The 17,972-nt window shown below is 36.3% G+C and overlaps 1 protein-coding gene across 4 annotated transcripts in view; it reads left to right on the plus strand.

The window, feature by feature from the left end:
• LOC129757410 (E3 ubiquitin-protein ligase TRIM33-like) overlaps positions 1–17,972 on the plus strand; it is a 120,508-nt gene that overhangs the window by 88,466 nt on the left and 14,070 nt on the right. For all 4 annotated transcript variants that reach the window (XM_055754620.1, XM_055754621.1, XM_055754622.1 and 1 more), the window contains exon 2: positions 4,664–5,164. In XM_055754620.1, the coding sequence (XP_055610595.1) occupies positions 4,664–5,164 (501 nt within the window). The remainder of the gene's footprint in view (positions 1–4,663; positions 5,165–17,972) is intronic.

Below are 17,972 nucleotides of genomic sequence, written 5' to 3' on the forward strand. Positions count from 1 at the left end.
TAACCGGGAAAAACTTTGGAATTTCAAAACGATAAATCGCTAGCAACCCTGTTTTAAATAACTATTGTTAAAAAAATAAATTTCAAATCGGTATCACTGTTTAAAAAAAATTTCTCAAAAAGGTCCAATTCTAATTATTTGTTTATTCAGTCAATCAATCAATCAATCCTATTGATTTTGAAACTGGTTTTCTTATTAATGTATGAATATGCGCAGAATTGTCCGAACACAGTTTTTAAAATATGTAATCTTAGTATTCATGACAAATTTCATCACTAAACGTAGAAATCATAGCATATTTAAGCGTTCTTAAATGGGCTATGATTGTTGGCCTTACTGAAAAGTTGATGATGAAATCATTAATTGAAAGTAGAAAGGTTAAATAAAGCTTTTGAGATTGCGGTTTTTCAGTTCATGAGAATTTGGAATTTCGTAAGTCCATGGGGGAAAAATGCGGGAAATCAAAAATTGAAAGCTGAGTGACCACCCTGTAGATCTCAACGCTCCTCACCTTCATGGAATCAATCATCTTCGCTGTTATTCAAATTTTAGCTCATTTGAGTTCTCCCAGCTAGAATTTCCTAAATTTTGGCCAATGACTTCGTTTTTGGACTCTATCTTATCTATCTATCACTTAAAATTTTATGAGTCGCCACTCACGCGTTCAAAAGATATCCACTAAACAAAGTGTTGCATTTTTTTTCGAGTACAGTCCTGTATTGCAATTTATCTTCAATCATTTCAACCGTTTAGCAATGCTGATTCAACCATGTGTATTTTTTTAAATTTAAATTAAAAATGTTTCAGTATCAGAATAGGAAAAAAATTAGTTAGGAAAAAAATAACCAACGAATTCAGAAATATTAGTATAGGGGTACCACAGGGCAGTAACATAGGTCCTTTACTTTTTCTTATTTACTTTAACGCCATTTGTTATCTTCCCCTTCTTGGTACAGTACGGCTTTTTGCGGATGAGACTGCTTTATTTTACAAAGGAAAGTTTCCAAATACAATAATCAAAAACCAAGACAGTACTCTTTCCTGGAGTTGTCATATATAACATTAAGAAATAAAGAATTTCTCCCCTTTATGATGTACTTTGGATATTGAAGAACTTTATGCCACAACATGTCCTTTTAAAATTCTAATATGCATTCATTCACTCTTTATTTCATTATCTTATGACAGTCTGGGGACGAGCATCTCTTTCACATTTACATGAACCTCAAACATTGCAAAATAGATGCTTGAAAAATATTTACAATCTTCCTTTGCTGCATACAACTAGGTTTATTTATTCATATTTTGTTTAACTATAGTTGTAACTTAATCTTTTAATTTTATCTTTGGGGGTTCTCGTTGATGTTGTTCGGTGATGTTTCGATGAAAAGATATGCTTTAGTTTTTACGTTTCGGTTTACTCTTTATTTAAACCATCTTCAGAAAAGAAAGCTATTCTTCCGCCTGCTAAGGTCGTCGCTTAAATTGGAAAGGATTTCCAAAAGGTTTATGTTCCGCCTACACAGTTATCTTGAAGATAGCAATTCTGAGTGGGAGTGAAAGGTGTCGTTCCTCACTTGAACGCATCGTTTGCGTAAGGTAGTGAGCGCGCCCATCGTGTCTATGACGTCATTTATAATTTGACGTCATATTAACGCTCATCTTGATGAGTGATTGCTGGGTGTTGATGGAAACCAAATATACACGTTTTTCACAGTGATAATTTTTTGATATTTACTATGAAAATTTGATTTTCAAACTATTTTGTTTTTTTCTTCTTTTTATACATGGAAGAGGAAAAAAAATCAAATTTTTTGAGATAAAAATCATTTTTATTGTGTTGCCCAGTTTCGCAAAAACGTGTGGAACAAAGTTTAAAAAAAATCACACTAATACACACTGACATCGTCTGAACTCGTCGAGCTGATTCGATAGGTACCTATAAAGATATATCTAAGACCCATTATTAAGGATCTCCCAAATCGACCGATAACTATACCTTTCTGTAAGAAAGGCAAAAAGGTGACCAGTACGTTTTTGGGGGATAAGCGCACTGATAATCAACGAATTCATTTACTCTCAAAATATTTGAAACTGTTTAAGTTTGAGAGCCACATTTCTCGGCGCTCACTAGTGGTCAAGGGGTTAGCCTCCTAAACTCTCATGCTAGATGGCGTGGGATCGATTCTCTGCAGTGATGAACTTTTTGTCAAATTTTCGATCGCTTCTGTAATTAATTTAGCGATTGCTGGCTACTGCTGCTGAGCAATTGGCTACCTTTTTATGAGCCAACGTAAGCATGATATGTTCTATAGAATAGAAAAATTTTAAACAATTTTGTTTTTTTTTGGTTTTGAGATATGACCTACAGGCAAAAAAATCCAACTTTTTGATACTAAATTCATCAAAATCGTGAAACCTAGAATAGGAGTTAATGTGGTAAGAACGTTTCAATGGAACATTCAAATCCACGGACATCATCGTAACTCGTCGAGCTGAGTCGATTGGTATATAAAGTGGGGTCTTTGACCCTTAATTAATGATATCCCCAACTGACCGTTCGCTATGCCTTTCTGTAAGAAAACCAATAATACCATATTGAAATAAAAATCCATATTCAAGTTTCGTACATGTACTTTTTTCAATCATACTGTTTATATTTTGAGCTTGTAGATCTGGAGAAGAAATCTGGCCCGTAATTTGCGATTTTTTTTTCTAATTTTGATGGATAGTCCAAATATAAACGTTTTCCACAATCTTAGAGATTAGGTTCCGTGTGACTATACATATTTATCGAATCAGCTGTTGTTTGCACAGTTTTAATGAAAATAAATTTCATTGGAAAACCTCCTTTATTCAATCACAGGGTTGCTAGCGAACCGGGAAAACCGGGAAAACCTGGAAAAACTTTGGAATTTTATCACGTCACCGGGAAACCGGAAAAAAAGCGGGAATTTCGGCACCTCACCGGGAAAAATTGTCATGTTTGGATTTTTTTCACAAAATTTCTAAAATATTCTTAAAATTATTTCTAAATTTAAGAGTAGTTTCGATATGTATGATATTTTGATGGATATGGATATGGATATTTGTACTTTGGTAAGTCGATATCATTTTGGTACCAAAACTGCAAACATAAGTGGTATTTTCTCTAATTTCATTGGTCTAGTCAGGCTTAACGAGGTTTTACACTCTCACTTAAAGAGGTGTGTTTTGAAAAAAGTTTGGGACTTGGTGTTTTCTCTCATTTATAGAGGTTTCTTGCTTATCCAGGTTCGACTGTATCAGTTTTAGTTTTCGACGTCAAATGATATATACTTATTTCATAAAATTATTTTATGCAAAATGCAAATAATTTGGCAGCGTGAGACGTTTTCACGCAGAGTTACAGCTGTTTCAGCAGAAAAAGTTGTTGGTTGTTTAATTTTGTTGTTGTGTATTTCGTTCGAATTGGCTTACAGAACGAAGCATTATATTGCAAGAGTTTAGTTTTCAATTCTTTCTACGTTAAACTTTTGCTTAAAGTTTTCTACCTGGACTATATGTCTTCTGTTAAAATTGTACTAAAAAAAGCTCCTGACGAAATCTAATGTCTTTATCCTGATACAAAATAATATCTTACATTCAAACGATTAAAGTTCAGCCATATCTTATACCCGACTTTTAATATATTCACGAATATTTAGTTCAAATGACTGCTTCTAAAATTATTCATTGTTATGTAAAAGAAAAAAAAAAATAAACATGTCTTTGGAATTGTACAAAAAAATATATTACTGCATTTAGAAAATTACAAAACATTTTCTTGGAATCTGATTTTTCTTTAAGTTTTGGAAGACAAATAAATAATATTATGTTTCGATGTATTTTTTACACATTTCTGTAGCAACCATACATTTTTTTTTAGAACCCTATAAAATTCTATAACATTTCACAGTGGCTGAAAAGTGCTACATTAAAGTTACAAGATTAATTTGACCGGACTTATTTTTGCAAATCAGTTGAAATCGTGGAGCAAAACAATGAATAGATGCCAATTTCCTTAGATTCGTTTAAAAAAACCTTGGAAATCTGTCAATTTGATACGAAAAGACTACGTGTTAGACAACGCTGAAGTATTTGTCATGATTTCTAACCGGTTAATAAGTTTTGGGATACAATTATTGGACGTTTGAAGCCCTTTACATTGAACTTATTCACCATTATTTCATATCAAAAAAGAGTATCATTTATAACCGGGAATAAACCGGGGAAAAACCGGGAAAAACTTTGGAATTTCAAAACGATAAATCGCTAGCAACCCTGCAATCAACTGTTATTCCACCCTTATGAAACCGATTTATGTATTTTCCAAACCTGACTGGCACGTTATCCAATCTTTTGTGAATCCGAAATGAATAACGTTCGTTATTTTCCTCGTACATTCGAATATCGTCGGATTGAATTTCAAATTATTTGTTTACTGTGGGAAGCGCATCGAAACGAAAAATTTGAAATGTTAATCACGAAACCAGTAATACCGCTCCATGTCGTCGTCGTTTGCATTATACATTTTGTTTTTCCCTTTGAAAATATATGCTTTCAATCCCAGCTCATTACAATTACAAATAGAGGACTCTACTAACGATGTGCCTTCTCTTCCTCTTTTTCTTCCAACCTGTAGGGCGATGCTCCGGAAACGAACGCCACGACTGACACCCCGGCCCAGACCAAGTGCGTCTGGTGCCAGCAGATCCTGACCACGACCGACCACCCGAAGCTGCTGGAATGTTTGCACGTGGCCTGTGGGCCCTGCGTGAAGCAAAAGTTCTCGGACATCTCGCACAACAGCCCGGTTCTGGTGTGTCCGGTGTGCAAAATGGACTCCCGGATGGAGTTTATCATCGACAACGTGTTCCTCAGCGAAAACACGGCAGACGACAATCCGGGCAGCGTCGAGTCGACCAAGGATATGATCAAATGTAGCAGCTGCAGCGACGACGCCATCGCCACGTCCTGGTGCGTCGAGTGCGCCGAGTTCATCTGTGATAGCTGTGTCCAGGCACATCAGCGGCTTAAAATTACCAAGGAGCACACGATCAAACCGAAGGAGGCGGCCAACATCGAGGTCCCCGGCAACAGTGGCCTGTCCGGAAAAAGCATAATGTGTCACATACACTCACAGGTACGTGCCGGTTGTTGTTTTAGTTAAGAGAAAGCTACGGAGGGTGCGGAAGTGAGATTGATACCAGGGGAAGGAAACGAATATCACAGAACGTGATCTTTTTGCGGCATAGTGGGTGGTGGTTGGTTTGTTGTTGAGTGGCTGACTGCCATCAAATCAGCAACGGACGGACAGCTAGTTAGTTGTTTTTGGGGGGAAAGGGAGTTGGGGGGTTTGCCAGGACGTGGCCCGAGATAATGCAACCAACAACAGCACGGTTTAGGTTGGATTCTGCAAAAGTAACGAAACGCAGAAACGTGCTTTTAATGGAATTTCTAATCGGAATAGGAATCTTCACGATTGAAGAAAGATGGAACCGTGTGATTAGATCGATCCAGTTGAGAGCAAATAAATGCTACTTTCACCGAATCGCAGTAAATCCAAAATTATTTTTTTTTTTCGAATTGCTTCTTCAAGTTAAAAATCTGATGTTGAAATGTCATCAAAATTAATAAGGTTTTGAATTAAAAAAAACGTTAAGTTGTTTAAAAAAAAAAAAATTGTGGTTTCAAATGATAAAATACTTCATTGTTCAATATATTGTTCTTCAAAGCTTATTCTTTAGTTCTAATGCTATTAGGTACTTATTTTTGGATTTCATCTCTGAGAACTTTTACAGACACGAATGCCATATCAATGGTAAAATGTCTTTAATAAAAATAATAATAATCTCTGAGAACCAGTGATGGTAAATTTCGCCCGTCACGCTTGACCCGACTACACTCATCCGAAAAGCAAACGTTAAATTCACCTAAATTTTCACGTAGGCGCTGATTACGTGAATTTTTGCTTGACTTACGTGAATCACTTGGATGTTAATACAAATTCACTTGATCCGTAAGTGAAATTCATATAGTCATTTGCTGTCAACACAAAGACACTTTCGATTTACGTGAAAATCCAGTGATCCGCCAAGTACAAACGGATTTAATGCATTTCATGTGATGTTCACGTAGCTCTAATAACTTACTCACGTAAAATCTATGTGAAAGAACACAGTTCTCAATATGGCTTCCATCCAACAGTTGATGCAGGCAGTTAGAGAAATTACGGCTGATGGAATTGATTTTTCGTAAGTAATCATATCTGAAAATGTTGTTGTGTGATTTTTGTTAACATCTTTTCCCTTTTCAACAGAATTTGGAATTGGACAGCTGGGACAAACTGGCAACGGCTAACAAGGAACATCAATGGAATTGTCGCGGCGAAATATTTTTAAATAAAAAAAAGTGAAGTGATGTATAGTGTGATAAAAAATATGTGCGTGCTTGGTGTTATATACCAGTTATCCCAAAAAAATAAAATGTGTCTGTTGAATAAAAACATTTTTATTTATTTGTTCGGAAAAGACTATCTACGTTGTTCATCTTTAACCAAATTTATGTGAAAAGCATGTAGCAGAACGAATCCCTATTCTCATTCGATCTGCGTTATTTCCACATACCCTTCAAAATGAACTCACCTACAGAACATATGAAATTTACGTGAATTTTGCTCGCTGTCCGAGCTCTGATTGCTACCTGAAATTCACGTAGGTTCCACGTGATTTTCATGGTGGCAAAAATCCATGTACATTTTCACGCAGCGTTCATGTGAAAAGTTTTTTCGGTGTAGTTTTGTTTCATCAAACGACTGGCACTGTTCTCAATTTACGGAGCCTCACTACTCGCATGACGGATGAAGCACGACAACAATCAACATTTCTCCATCATCGACTGGCGAAGCTGCTACACATGGTCAAAATTTCTCCTGAGAGTGACTGGCAAATCTCTTCACACTTCGATCGGCTGCTGACGGCAGGTACAACTAATTGAACGACTTGCTGGCAGAGAGCAACAATAGCAATAAAAAACTGAAAACGAGCTTGCTGACAGGAGCAACAATAATAATAAATACTTTTCTTGTTCCTCTTCGGTCGTCTTCGGCTTGCTGGCAGGAGCAACAATAATAATAAATGCGTTTCTTTTTCGTCATCGGTCGTCTGAATGCGATTGCTTGACTATGAAATATTTTTAGCTTCAAACGACTGGGGGTTGAATGACTGGCAAACGAAGTGACTGGTCGTTAAGGAACAGTCACTTGAGTTTGACGGACCAAGAGGCTTCACAGTCACAGCTTCACGCCTCATGACGATGACTTTTGCCAAGCCTGCTGAGAACTATTGAATTATTGAAAGCGGATGGGAATCACTAAACGCCAAAATCGGCGAATATGACGGATGCTCCTGCAATTCGAACTTAAACGTTACTTAAGGTTAAAAATAGACATATTGATTTCCAATGTCAGTACTGGAATGAAAGTCGCATTATTTTGCTTAATAGGTAATTAAGTTTATTTGTTTATTTGTCTATTCAATCAACAGACCACGTATAGGTGCAAATGACGACTTACAGTTAAAGTTATACAAAATTTACATCTAACTTGCGATTTCTCGATATTCTTCTAACTTTTCTTCGGAAAACATCCCTCGAAATGTCAAAGTCAAAGAGCTCGGGAAAGCGGTTGAACGTTTTCATTAACCGATAAATGCACTATTGGCTCCATAGTTGTTCAATCGAATGGGGACATACAGTTTAAGGTCCTGGTTTCTCAGTCCATGGGGTCTCACACTAAGAGGAATAGCTTCCAGTAGCGTAGGACAATCGATACACGATATCAGTAGATCGCAGGGTGGCCACAGAACCGGGAAAACCGGGAAAAAACCGGGAATTGAAAATCGAACCGGGAAAACCGGGAAAAAACCGGGAATTCAGACCCAAAACCGGGAAAATTAACAAAAGGAAACCGAAAGTCAGTTGTTCAGGTCTAAGATCAGGGATTCAACCAAAAATTCAAAATTCAATGTCCAAGTCAGAATTCAACAGTTCAAAAATGTGTAAGAAGAACATCATATGTTTGGAAATTTTTAAGCTACTCTCTGAATTGTCTTAAACTACCTCTAAATTGAAAAAAAAAATACTCACGAATTTTACCGGCACCTAGAATTTAAAACTGCCTCGAAAAATGAGATGAGAAATTAAAAATGGCTCTTACATTTTTTTCAAGTATCGCATCATTACAATTATTAAAAAAAATCTACCAATCATATAAAGCAAGCAAATTAAAGGTAAATTTCGAATCTAGAACTCTTTGTTGCAAATTTGGAAATGTAAAAAGATCAGGTATCAGTGTGTTAAACACAAGACAATCATCTTAATGCACGACATGGTGTTGTTTTTGTAGCCTTATAATAATAAATTCGACATAGCTGAAACCAAACGCACTGTTTAGAAAATTAACTTTTTTCGATCAGTGGTCATAATTTATCCAGAAAATTTCAAATTACACTTTTTAAAGCTTCAACATATTAAGATTCCTTTGAAAATTTACGAAAATTTCGAATGAACTGATCTCTTACCTGATAACTTGATAACAAAAATTGAAATAAAATTCAGAAAAATCCAGTGAAAATTTTTCCTTTTTCATGAGGGTGTGTTTATGTCGATAGACGACAATATATAAATTCTTCAAATATCTTAAAATGATTCAACATTGCATGGTACTTTCCTTAAAATATATATGTATTTGTGTTTTGAGTGCAGCATTTAAGAAAAAAAAATCCTTGAATTCGAATGTCAAAAAGACCCGTGTTCAAATAACAAAATTATTGCAATAATATTGATAACTTTTAGTTTATTTCTTTTCGATAGCACAAGTCAACCAAATTTACGTTCTTCCGTTTGCCCGGAGGAATGAGAGTAAATTTGACTAATTTTAGGACGACATTTCCAAATTTGTAGTTTGGTTTTTTTTCTGCTTGCTCTAGTTTTCGAGATTTAAGAGTTAACTAATGAAATTTTCAAGCAACATTTTATAGCTTTTCAAACATACTTAAATCGTAGGTTTCAAACGGATGCTCAACTTTTACCAAGATTGGGAACTGTTGACACTTTTGAGAAAACTGAGGCGTCCTTTAAGTTTATTTTTCACAGTCTGGAAAATATGAGAATTTAAGGATATTTTGGAATATTTTTTTAATAAAAATCTTTTTTTTTTAAGCATAAGTCAAAAAATATTTGAAGTCTTCAACAAAGTTCTAAATAGAAATAAAATCTTTGATATCGAAAGCTTATAAATGTTCTTCAATGATGTCACAAATAGATACATTTTTTCTATTGCATTTTTAAAACTATAAGTTTTTTAAAGCATTGTTAATATCTTAATCCTCTATCAAATGAAGGTATTAATAAATTAGAAATCTGTTTTTGTTTTTATATAGGGTTGAAGGTTTATTTGTAGCAGTGATTGAATTTTGCTGAGCATGAATTGATCAACCTTCTCTCGCTCACTGCTTTACTCGGAAGCAAAGGTTGCTTTGAGGCAGCGAAAACGACAAAACCGATGATGCATACGCTCTCACATGGCCCGCCTTCAAGAAGCAGTATACATTCGAGGCAGCGAATCCAAAAAACCAAACGAATGGCTCTCACTCATCTTCTGTTACATTCTTGAGGGAACCGAATTCAAAAGGCAGAGCAAACCCGAGTCTCCTCGTTTGTGCCTGGATCGAATACCCGACGTTTTTCTGCTATTGCTATTATTGCACAGCAACCGCACACAGGCAGCTAGTTTTTTCGTTTCTTTTTCCTCCCCCTCTTTGCACTATACGTTGCGGGCCTGCAACGCAATAAGTTCGGTTGTTTTTGTTGTTGCCTCAACCTTTGCGGCGAGGTTGAAGAGGCTGGAGTTATTCAAATTCAACAACGTAAATGAGTATGTGTGCCTCGTCTTCTTCATGCATCATGTAGCAACCGAACGTTGAGAGAGTTGGTTCGGGGCAGCAAACGGATAGTGTCTCTCAGAGCAGATCCTCCTCATGGGGGGAGGTTTGAATGAATGTATATGTATCGTCTCCTGTATAGCTATGCGAGGCCTCAAAGTGTGTATTTTGAATGCCTCTGATGAGAAAATTGGTGAGGATTTCAATCACTGATTTGTAGTCAATGATTTATTCAACTCAAAACTTCATAACCTAATATCACCAGAACTAGATTTGACAGAATCTGACAAATAATTCGAATGAAGGACGGCTTTACAGATTTAAAAACATGTACATATCATGTTTTTATTGTAACTGTTTATGAAGTGTATGAAAATTTTATGTACACTGTTGAGTCTCTTTGATTTTTCAAACCTTATTTTTCCGCTTTTCAACGTGTTTTTTTTGCATAAATCCTTAATGTTAGTCTTAGCTTAGCATGTGTTTGAAGAAATTTATAAGATTTGTATTCCTGATAAGGGGTTGTTTCCAAGCAAAGATTACAAACTACGATATAACTCTATTAGTAATCGGAACAGTTATCTAATTTTCATAATTTTACCCCGAGAAATTGACTGAAAATTAAAATATATGTTGAACAATTAACTGTTACTTTTTTCATTTTAATCTAATCTAATCTAAAAAATTTTTTGATTGTTAAAATAAAGTACGAAATAAGTTTTTTTTAAATTGTAAATATAGTTTGCAATGTTTTACAGAACTAAATCATGCTAAAAATATTTATAAAAAAAAGTTCGAAACCAAATTTTGAATCGTATGCAGTAGAGTATTCAGACATGTTTTTTTTTAACTTTTCATGGCTATTACAAAAAATTACATTGTTCCTTTTTAAAACTCTTTCAAAATTTTCACTTTTAATGTATTCTTGAACTCAAACTTTGAGTCCTGAATTTCAGTTTTTTTTAAATAGTAAAGGGAGTTCAAATTTATTGTCAGTAAATTTAAACTGCAAAATTTTAAATTTCAATTTCACTACGCTTTAAAAATCAAAAATAAATGTTTCTTATTTTTATTAATTAACGATACTTTTGATTTTATTATAATAAATTTAGATATAATAATTTAGAATTCCTTTTGCACATTTTTTTAATTTCATTTCGAAATTAAAATTCCTTAGTTTAAAATTAATTTAAAAAAAACAATAGGTGAATCTGAAGTGAATAAATGTTTCAAATTTAATCAATATCTTAAACTATGATATGCTGTTAAATAATCCTTGAAACTGATTAATAAAGACTCTGTGAATTGTTGCCCATATTTTTTTAAAACTTTTGAAGTTTGAATTCAAGATGCAAAAACAATGTTTAGTGAATGGTTTCTAATTATTCATTCATTAAAACAAGTTGCAAAAAGTTAATTTCTGCATCTTGCAAATAACCACTTTTCCAAATGACTGAAAATTTGTGATGAAGTAGATCGTGGACTGTACTTTTTCAGGCAAAAAAACAGTTTGTATTGAAAATTACCGCTTTTCGATAATGTTTTCAGTGTCTAAAAGTTATCTTTTTAACACTGAATTGCATGAAATACAATTATAATAACGATCCAAAAATTGAATAATATTTTTTTTTTTGCAAACATTGACTTTTTGTCCCATATATATAAAACATGTATTGAATTCTAAAGAATATATTTTTGAAACTTTGCTAAAACAGAAGACAAGTTCTTCGGAAAGTGGTAGGGTCAACTAAAGTTATCATGAACAAAAATCATTATTTTTTGTTCTTTTATCTGTTCATAATTATCCAGATTAATATGGAGGAGTAATCACTGGTTAGATTTTTGTTGAAATCTAAACACTGTGTCTAGATACGATTTGTGGTCTTTAAAAATTTACCCTTAATTAGTCATGGGGAATTTTTGTGTTCACAACGGAACAAGGAATTTGTCCATACAATCTCATATTCACAGATTTCGAAACTTACAAAGTTATGTAGAACGGTTTATTTTCAAGATGATCAAACAATGCTTAAAAACAAGTTCATAATTGCTCCGTGTTTTAAAAACATGGGCAGTTATAAACAATCCTCTGTGAATTAGTATGATAAATGTTTAGAAAAAAATTATATTACACTTGAAGATGCATTTATTACTGAACATTTTTACTGAACTTACTGAGACAAGTAACTCGATTTAACGCCCTCAGAACAATTTTAGATTCAAAAGACGTGGAATTTGTGAGATGCAGTAACACAATTGATACTGCAACACATTAAAAAATGATAGAATGTAATATGACGAATGATTGACTAAAAAGTCCTGTTTAACACACCATTTATACATTTTTTATAAACATGATTTAAAACCCCATAACGATTTTATGTAGGATGTTTTTCTATCATTTTTATAAATGTGAAGAAAACTTTAAAATAGAATCCAATTCGTCTAAGTGTTCAATTATTTGAGTGTTTTGAAACAACCAAATCAATGAAATATGTTGAAAATTTTGCTATATGCCGATGAAAATGGACAATCAAAGTCTGGAAAACCTTGAATTTTTGTCCGGGAAAACCGGGAAAAAACCGGGAATTTCAAAATGAAAAAGTTGTGGCCACCCTGAGATCGGCGACGAAGGAGGTTCGTGTTGCATTTCTTCGGGCTTGAAGAGTATCCATGTCTATGAGACGACATCGATGTTCGTAGCTTAGCTGTGGTCTGCCCGGTTAAGGTGTCGCATAACGCAAAAAGCGCCTCTGGATAGCCTCAAGGCGCTCATTACTGTTTTGGTAGTAGGGAAACCAGACAGCTGATGCGTATTCGAGGATGGATCAAACTATGCTGCAATACAGGCTCTTCAGGCAAAACACGTCCTTGAATTCCTTGGCTACTCGAAATAAAAATCCGAGGCTTCTAGAAGCTTCATCGACATCGTAGTTCGTATGTGTTTTAAATTCCAGCTTACGGTCGAGTATTACGCCCAAATCATTGATGTGGTCCACCCGCGCAATGGGCTCATCTCCTAAGAAGTACTCCGCGCAAAAAGGCTGCCGTCTTCGAGAGAAACTGATGACTGCACATTACACCCAAAATTCAGCCTCTGTGCCAATGGCGTGTAGTCAATTACATAGCATCATTGGTACAAGAAGATAACGCGATCGGTGCTGATTCGATTTGCTCCCACCGGCATTAATCTCCCAAGTTAACCGAATTGCGTATGTCTGAAAGAAACAAAATAAAAACGCTTTCACGTCCCTCCCTATCGCATCACAAGACGAAGAAGGATGGAAATAAATACCGGCCAACACCAGGCAGCCAGCGAACCGAGCACTGTGCGTGTGAATGTAGCAAAAGCAACAACAAAAACATCCTTCTAATTCAATCCCTTCAATTCACCGGCAAACAACCACGGCCGAAAGTGCGTGTGTATGCAGTAAAAGCAACAACAAAAAAAAACATTCCTTCAATTCAATTTGCCGGCAAACAACCACGGCTAAGCTGTGCGTGTGTATGTAGCAAAAGCAAAAGCAATATATTCCTTCAATTCACCGGCAAACAAGCACCGGCCAAGCTGCCCGGCTTTAGCAGCTGTGTATATGTAGCGTGTGTATGTAATAGCAGGCAGTAAGCAAAGCACAGTTCTCATTCAATGGGTTTCCCGTTTCCTCCACTCCCGTTCCCTTTCCCTTTCCCGTTTCCATCGCAAGACAAATGAATACCTTGAAAGGAGGCCAAACGCCGGGAAGCCACTGTCGTGCGTTTCTTTTGTGATTGATCGGTGGCAGAATGCCTATGACAAATATCCCTCTTCCTGCATGAAGCTCAAATAGTAAACTGGTTCAGATGTCGGTCTGGCAAGACCATTTGTTCAGTGATGCGAGTTCGATTCTCCCTACGGGCGCTGTGGTTTATATTTTTATTTTCTTGTTTCTGGGATGAATTATCCAATAGGAACGAAATCCCATAAAATGTTTTTCTTGTTTTGCTTGAATGTAGTGGTCATGCATCATTTTAGTTGGGAGCCGAGTCCTTATGCCAGTTACGGTTTTTCAAACATATCATCTTCGGCACAGTGCACATTTCAGCGCATTATCGGCACAGAGATGTGCTAAATAGGCATTGGATTTCTGCAACCTCTTCTATGGGTGTAGAGTGCCCCAAATGACCCGACTTTTGAAAAAGTTATGTGCTGCAGGCTAAAATTGATCCTAGGCCTAGTAAAAGATCTCATGCCAAATTTGGGCCAGATCGGATCACGGGAAGGGGTCGCTCAACGAGCCTGAAGTTTGTATGGGATTTTGAGACATTTTGTCCGGGAGAAACATGAAAAACCAGTTTTTCATCAATAGCTTTGGTTCCCTTCGGCCGATTTCTTTTGAAAACGGGTTTTCTTAAAGCCTAAATTGTGACAAGTATTTCATCCGAAGATTGCATTTCGATCCGAGTTAACATAAAGAAGTTATAAAGCTTCAAAAATAGGATAACTTTTTTAAGGGTGGTATTCATCACTGTTAATGAGTCAGGGCGGTCGAACATTTCGTCGCTTCATTGACAGTGATGAATACCACCGTAAAAAAAGTGAGGCCGTTTTTGAAGTCTGATAACTTTTTTTTATCTTAATTCTTATCGAAACGCTGCCTTCGGATGAAATATTTTTCTTATTAAAGGCTTTAAGAAAACCCGTTTTTGAAAGAAATCGGCCAACGAGAACCAAAGATATTGATGAATAACTGGTTTTTCATGTTTCTTCTGAACAAAATGTCTCAAAATCCCATACAATACAGGCTCGTTGAGCGACCCCTTCCCGTGATCCGATCTGGCCCAAATTTGGCATGAGATCTTGTACTAGGCCTAGGATCAATTTTAGCCTGCAGCGCAGAACATTTCACAGGTTTTAAATTTCCCATACAAATTTGGGGCAGTCTACTGCACATTTACTGCGATTCAGAGGCAGGCTGTGCGAATAGATTGAACAGGTTTTGCAGAAAATCAATGTCGTCCTGACCGTTTATGGTATAGGACAGTTTAAGATCATCAGCATAACAAAGTTTCGGGCCGTCGAGGAGTGAGAACACATCGTTAAAATAGATTAAGAAGATAATCGGTCCTAGGTGATTACCTTGGGGCACAACGGATGAGGCGGAGAACTGACTGGAGAGAGTGTCAATTTACGTCCAGTTAAGTAACTGCAGAACCAGCCAAGTAAAGGTCTGCATAATGCTAAGCCTACAAGCTTACCAATGGCGATATCATGGTTCACCTTATCGAACGCTGCTGACAAATCGGTATAAATGGCGTCAGTTTGAGACTTAGCTGCAAAAATTTCGTGTACATAGGAGGTGAAGGTCAACAGGTTAGTTGTCGTGGAGCGTTTAGGCATAAAACCGTGCTAATCGATTGAAAAATTTTGCTTACAATACGAGAAAATCGGATCCATGACGACTAATTCGAATAGTTTGGAGATTGCACATAAAGCAGAAGTTCCTCTATAGTTGTTGATATCTCTCCGATCCTCCTTTTTATGGACCGGAAACATGTAAGCTTCCTTCCACAGTGAAGGGTGGGTGTCTCTGTCAAGAGAAGCTTGAAAGATGAGTCTTAGGTTGATGTCATGCTGAGGCGACAAGCATCGCTTTGCGTTCTAAGTTCCAATAAGAAAGCAATGCAACGCATTGGTATGTCATACTGGCGCGCCATGTCGCTTTGAAATTCACTATAAATCATCACTTCTTTACATCTGATAATGCTTGGAATCGTTTCCTTTCTTTCGGGAGTCATTGAAAACTCATTAGATCATGACCCAGATCGCAAGAATGCCGAAATTTGAACCGACAAAATTCCTTGTTTTTTGCCGGAACTAAGAATTTATGAACATTTTCTCGCCGATTAAGATATTTTTTCAGTTTATTATCACAAATTCGGACGGATCTTCAAACTATTGTGCTTAAAACCCGGAATCACTGCTTCAAACCGAGAAAATACAATATTCCCATTGGATTTCCTACTTGTCGCGCTACAAAACCCCCTGGCATTAGCTTTGTCGCGCTTTCCAAAGCGCTCAGTATGACAGGTCTGCGCTTTTTCCATGGACATTAAATGAGAGCAGGTATGTCGCGTGAACGTATCGTACATCAACGCGCTGTTTGTCGCCTCAGCATGACATCAGCCTTACAGGAGTCAATAAAACAGGCATTAATCGTTTTAAAAAGGTAGATCATGGTATACGGTCCGGACCAGTAGAGAGGGAGTTTTTGAGCTGTGCCGCAGCTTTAGATATAACAGCATACTCTATTACAATCGTGCTCATGCAGAATCCGAGTGGTGAAACATTCCTAACAGCCCTCTCCACATGTTCTGGGAATGTTGGAGCAATAGCAAAGGTACTCGAAAATTTTTGAGCTAAGAGAGCACTGATTCCGCAATCAAAGTTCACAGTGTTGCCATCCAGAAACATTTGAGTCGGAATACCAGGTTCATTCAGATGACTTTTGACATGCTTCCAGAACGATTTGGGTTGGACTTGAGGTTACGTTGTACTCGGAAAAGATAATTTTGGTAACAACGCTTACTGGCTTTTTTATAAGCGGAGTTCACATTCTTAGTTTGGGAGGATTTGAGCTTATGGTAATTTCTAAGAGCACATCTCTTTGCCGTCTTCAGTCGACGCAGTCCTTCCGTAAACCAGGGAGTCCGTTAATTCCTGGAAATTGTTCGCTTTGGCACGTGGCGGTCGATAACGTAATTTGAGATATGCGAAAAGTTTTCGGCCGCAGCATTGGGATTCAAAAGATCGAGTTCAGATTCCCAGTCGATGGTGACCAGGATATGGGAGATAGCATCGAAATCCGCTTTCTTGAAGTCGAGATAGAAAGGTGCTGATTTTTCGACTGAAGCTTGCAATCCAGTGACCTCGAGCGAGACCAGTAAAGCTGGATGATGCTGAACTGTCTTAACGAACGGAGCAGGAGCCGAATCAATGGTCGGAATCGGAACACGAAATCCTTCGCTAGCAAAGCAGAGATTCAACATACGGCCGTTTTCGTTAGTAACTCTGTTAATTTGACGCAAGGTTTCCGTACTCAGGGAGTCTAGTATGATGTTTGAACGCGCCGAGAATGAAGAGCGCACCGGAACCGGGTAAAGGGTGTTCACGATGAAATTGCCACACACAAAATTGATTCGCAAAATTTTAGTTTTTATCCGATTGCCATCAAATTTTCAGAGATTGAAAAATAACTATTAAACTTCATTTAACCGTTTTATTCGTATTTTATTTACAGTCCATACGCAAAAGCCCGCAAAGCACAGTGGTTTAAAACTCGAAAAACGTGATCATGGGCTTTTTGAACGCTTAAATGTCAAAATAGCTGTATGGTATGTTCTACAATGTTTCATCATTTTAAAATGCCTATATTTTGATGTAATTTTTTTCCTGATCAATTCACCTATAAGTGAGATAATTTTTCTATTCTTTGTATTTATCATTTTATCGCTATGATGTCTTCAAGGAAGTTGTAGATCATCTAATTTTAAGAAACTTTGTAGAAGGTGTCAAAGCTCTATCTTTTAAAACAACATGTTTTAAAGACATTTTTTCAAAAACTTATCTCAAAATACGAAAAATTCGTTTAACTTTTTTCGAAGCGAGTTTTGAGACTAACTTTGTATGAGAGAGTTGTGACAATTAAAAAACTACATAACTTCGTTGAAGGTGTCAAGTCATTATTTTGAAGTTTAATGGTACTTTTTGAGTGATTTCTTAAAAAAAATTGCATGTTTTTATTGTTCAATACCTCTGAAAGGTGCAAACATACCGAAACAAAAATATAGACAATAGAAAGGGCAATCTTTCAACTTTCATGGACATATAGTTTCATTTGTATGCATGAGGTTTTACTACTAAAATAACTTAAATGAAAAATGGTACATTGGCAAATTTAAGTATTTTTTTCATACACTTACATAAGTTCCCGCTTCAACACGAATGTGGCATAGTTGGCTGATCGAAGAATT

The sequence above is a fragment of the Uranotaenia lowii genome, chromosome 3 (assembly GCF_029784155.1).
Source record: "Uranotaenia lowii strain MFRU-FL chromosome 3, ASM2978415v1, whole genome shotgun sequence".
Lineage (NCBI taxonomy): Eukaryota > Metazoa > Arthropoda > Insecta > Diptera > Culicidae > Uranotaenia > Uranotaenia lowii.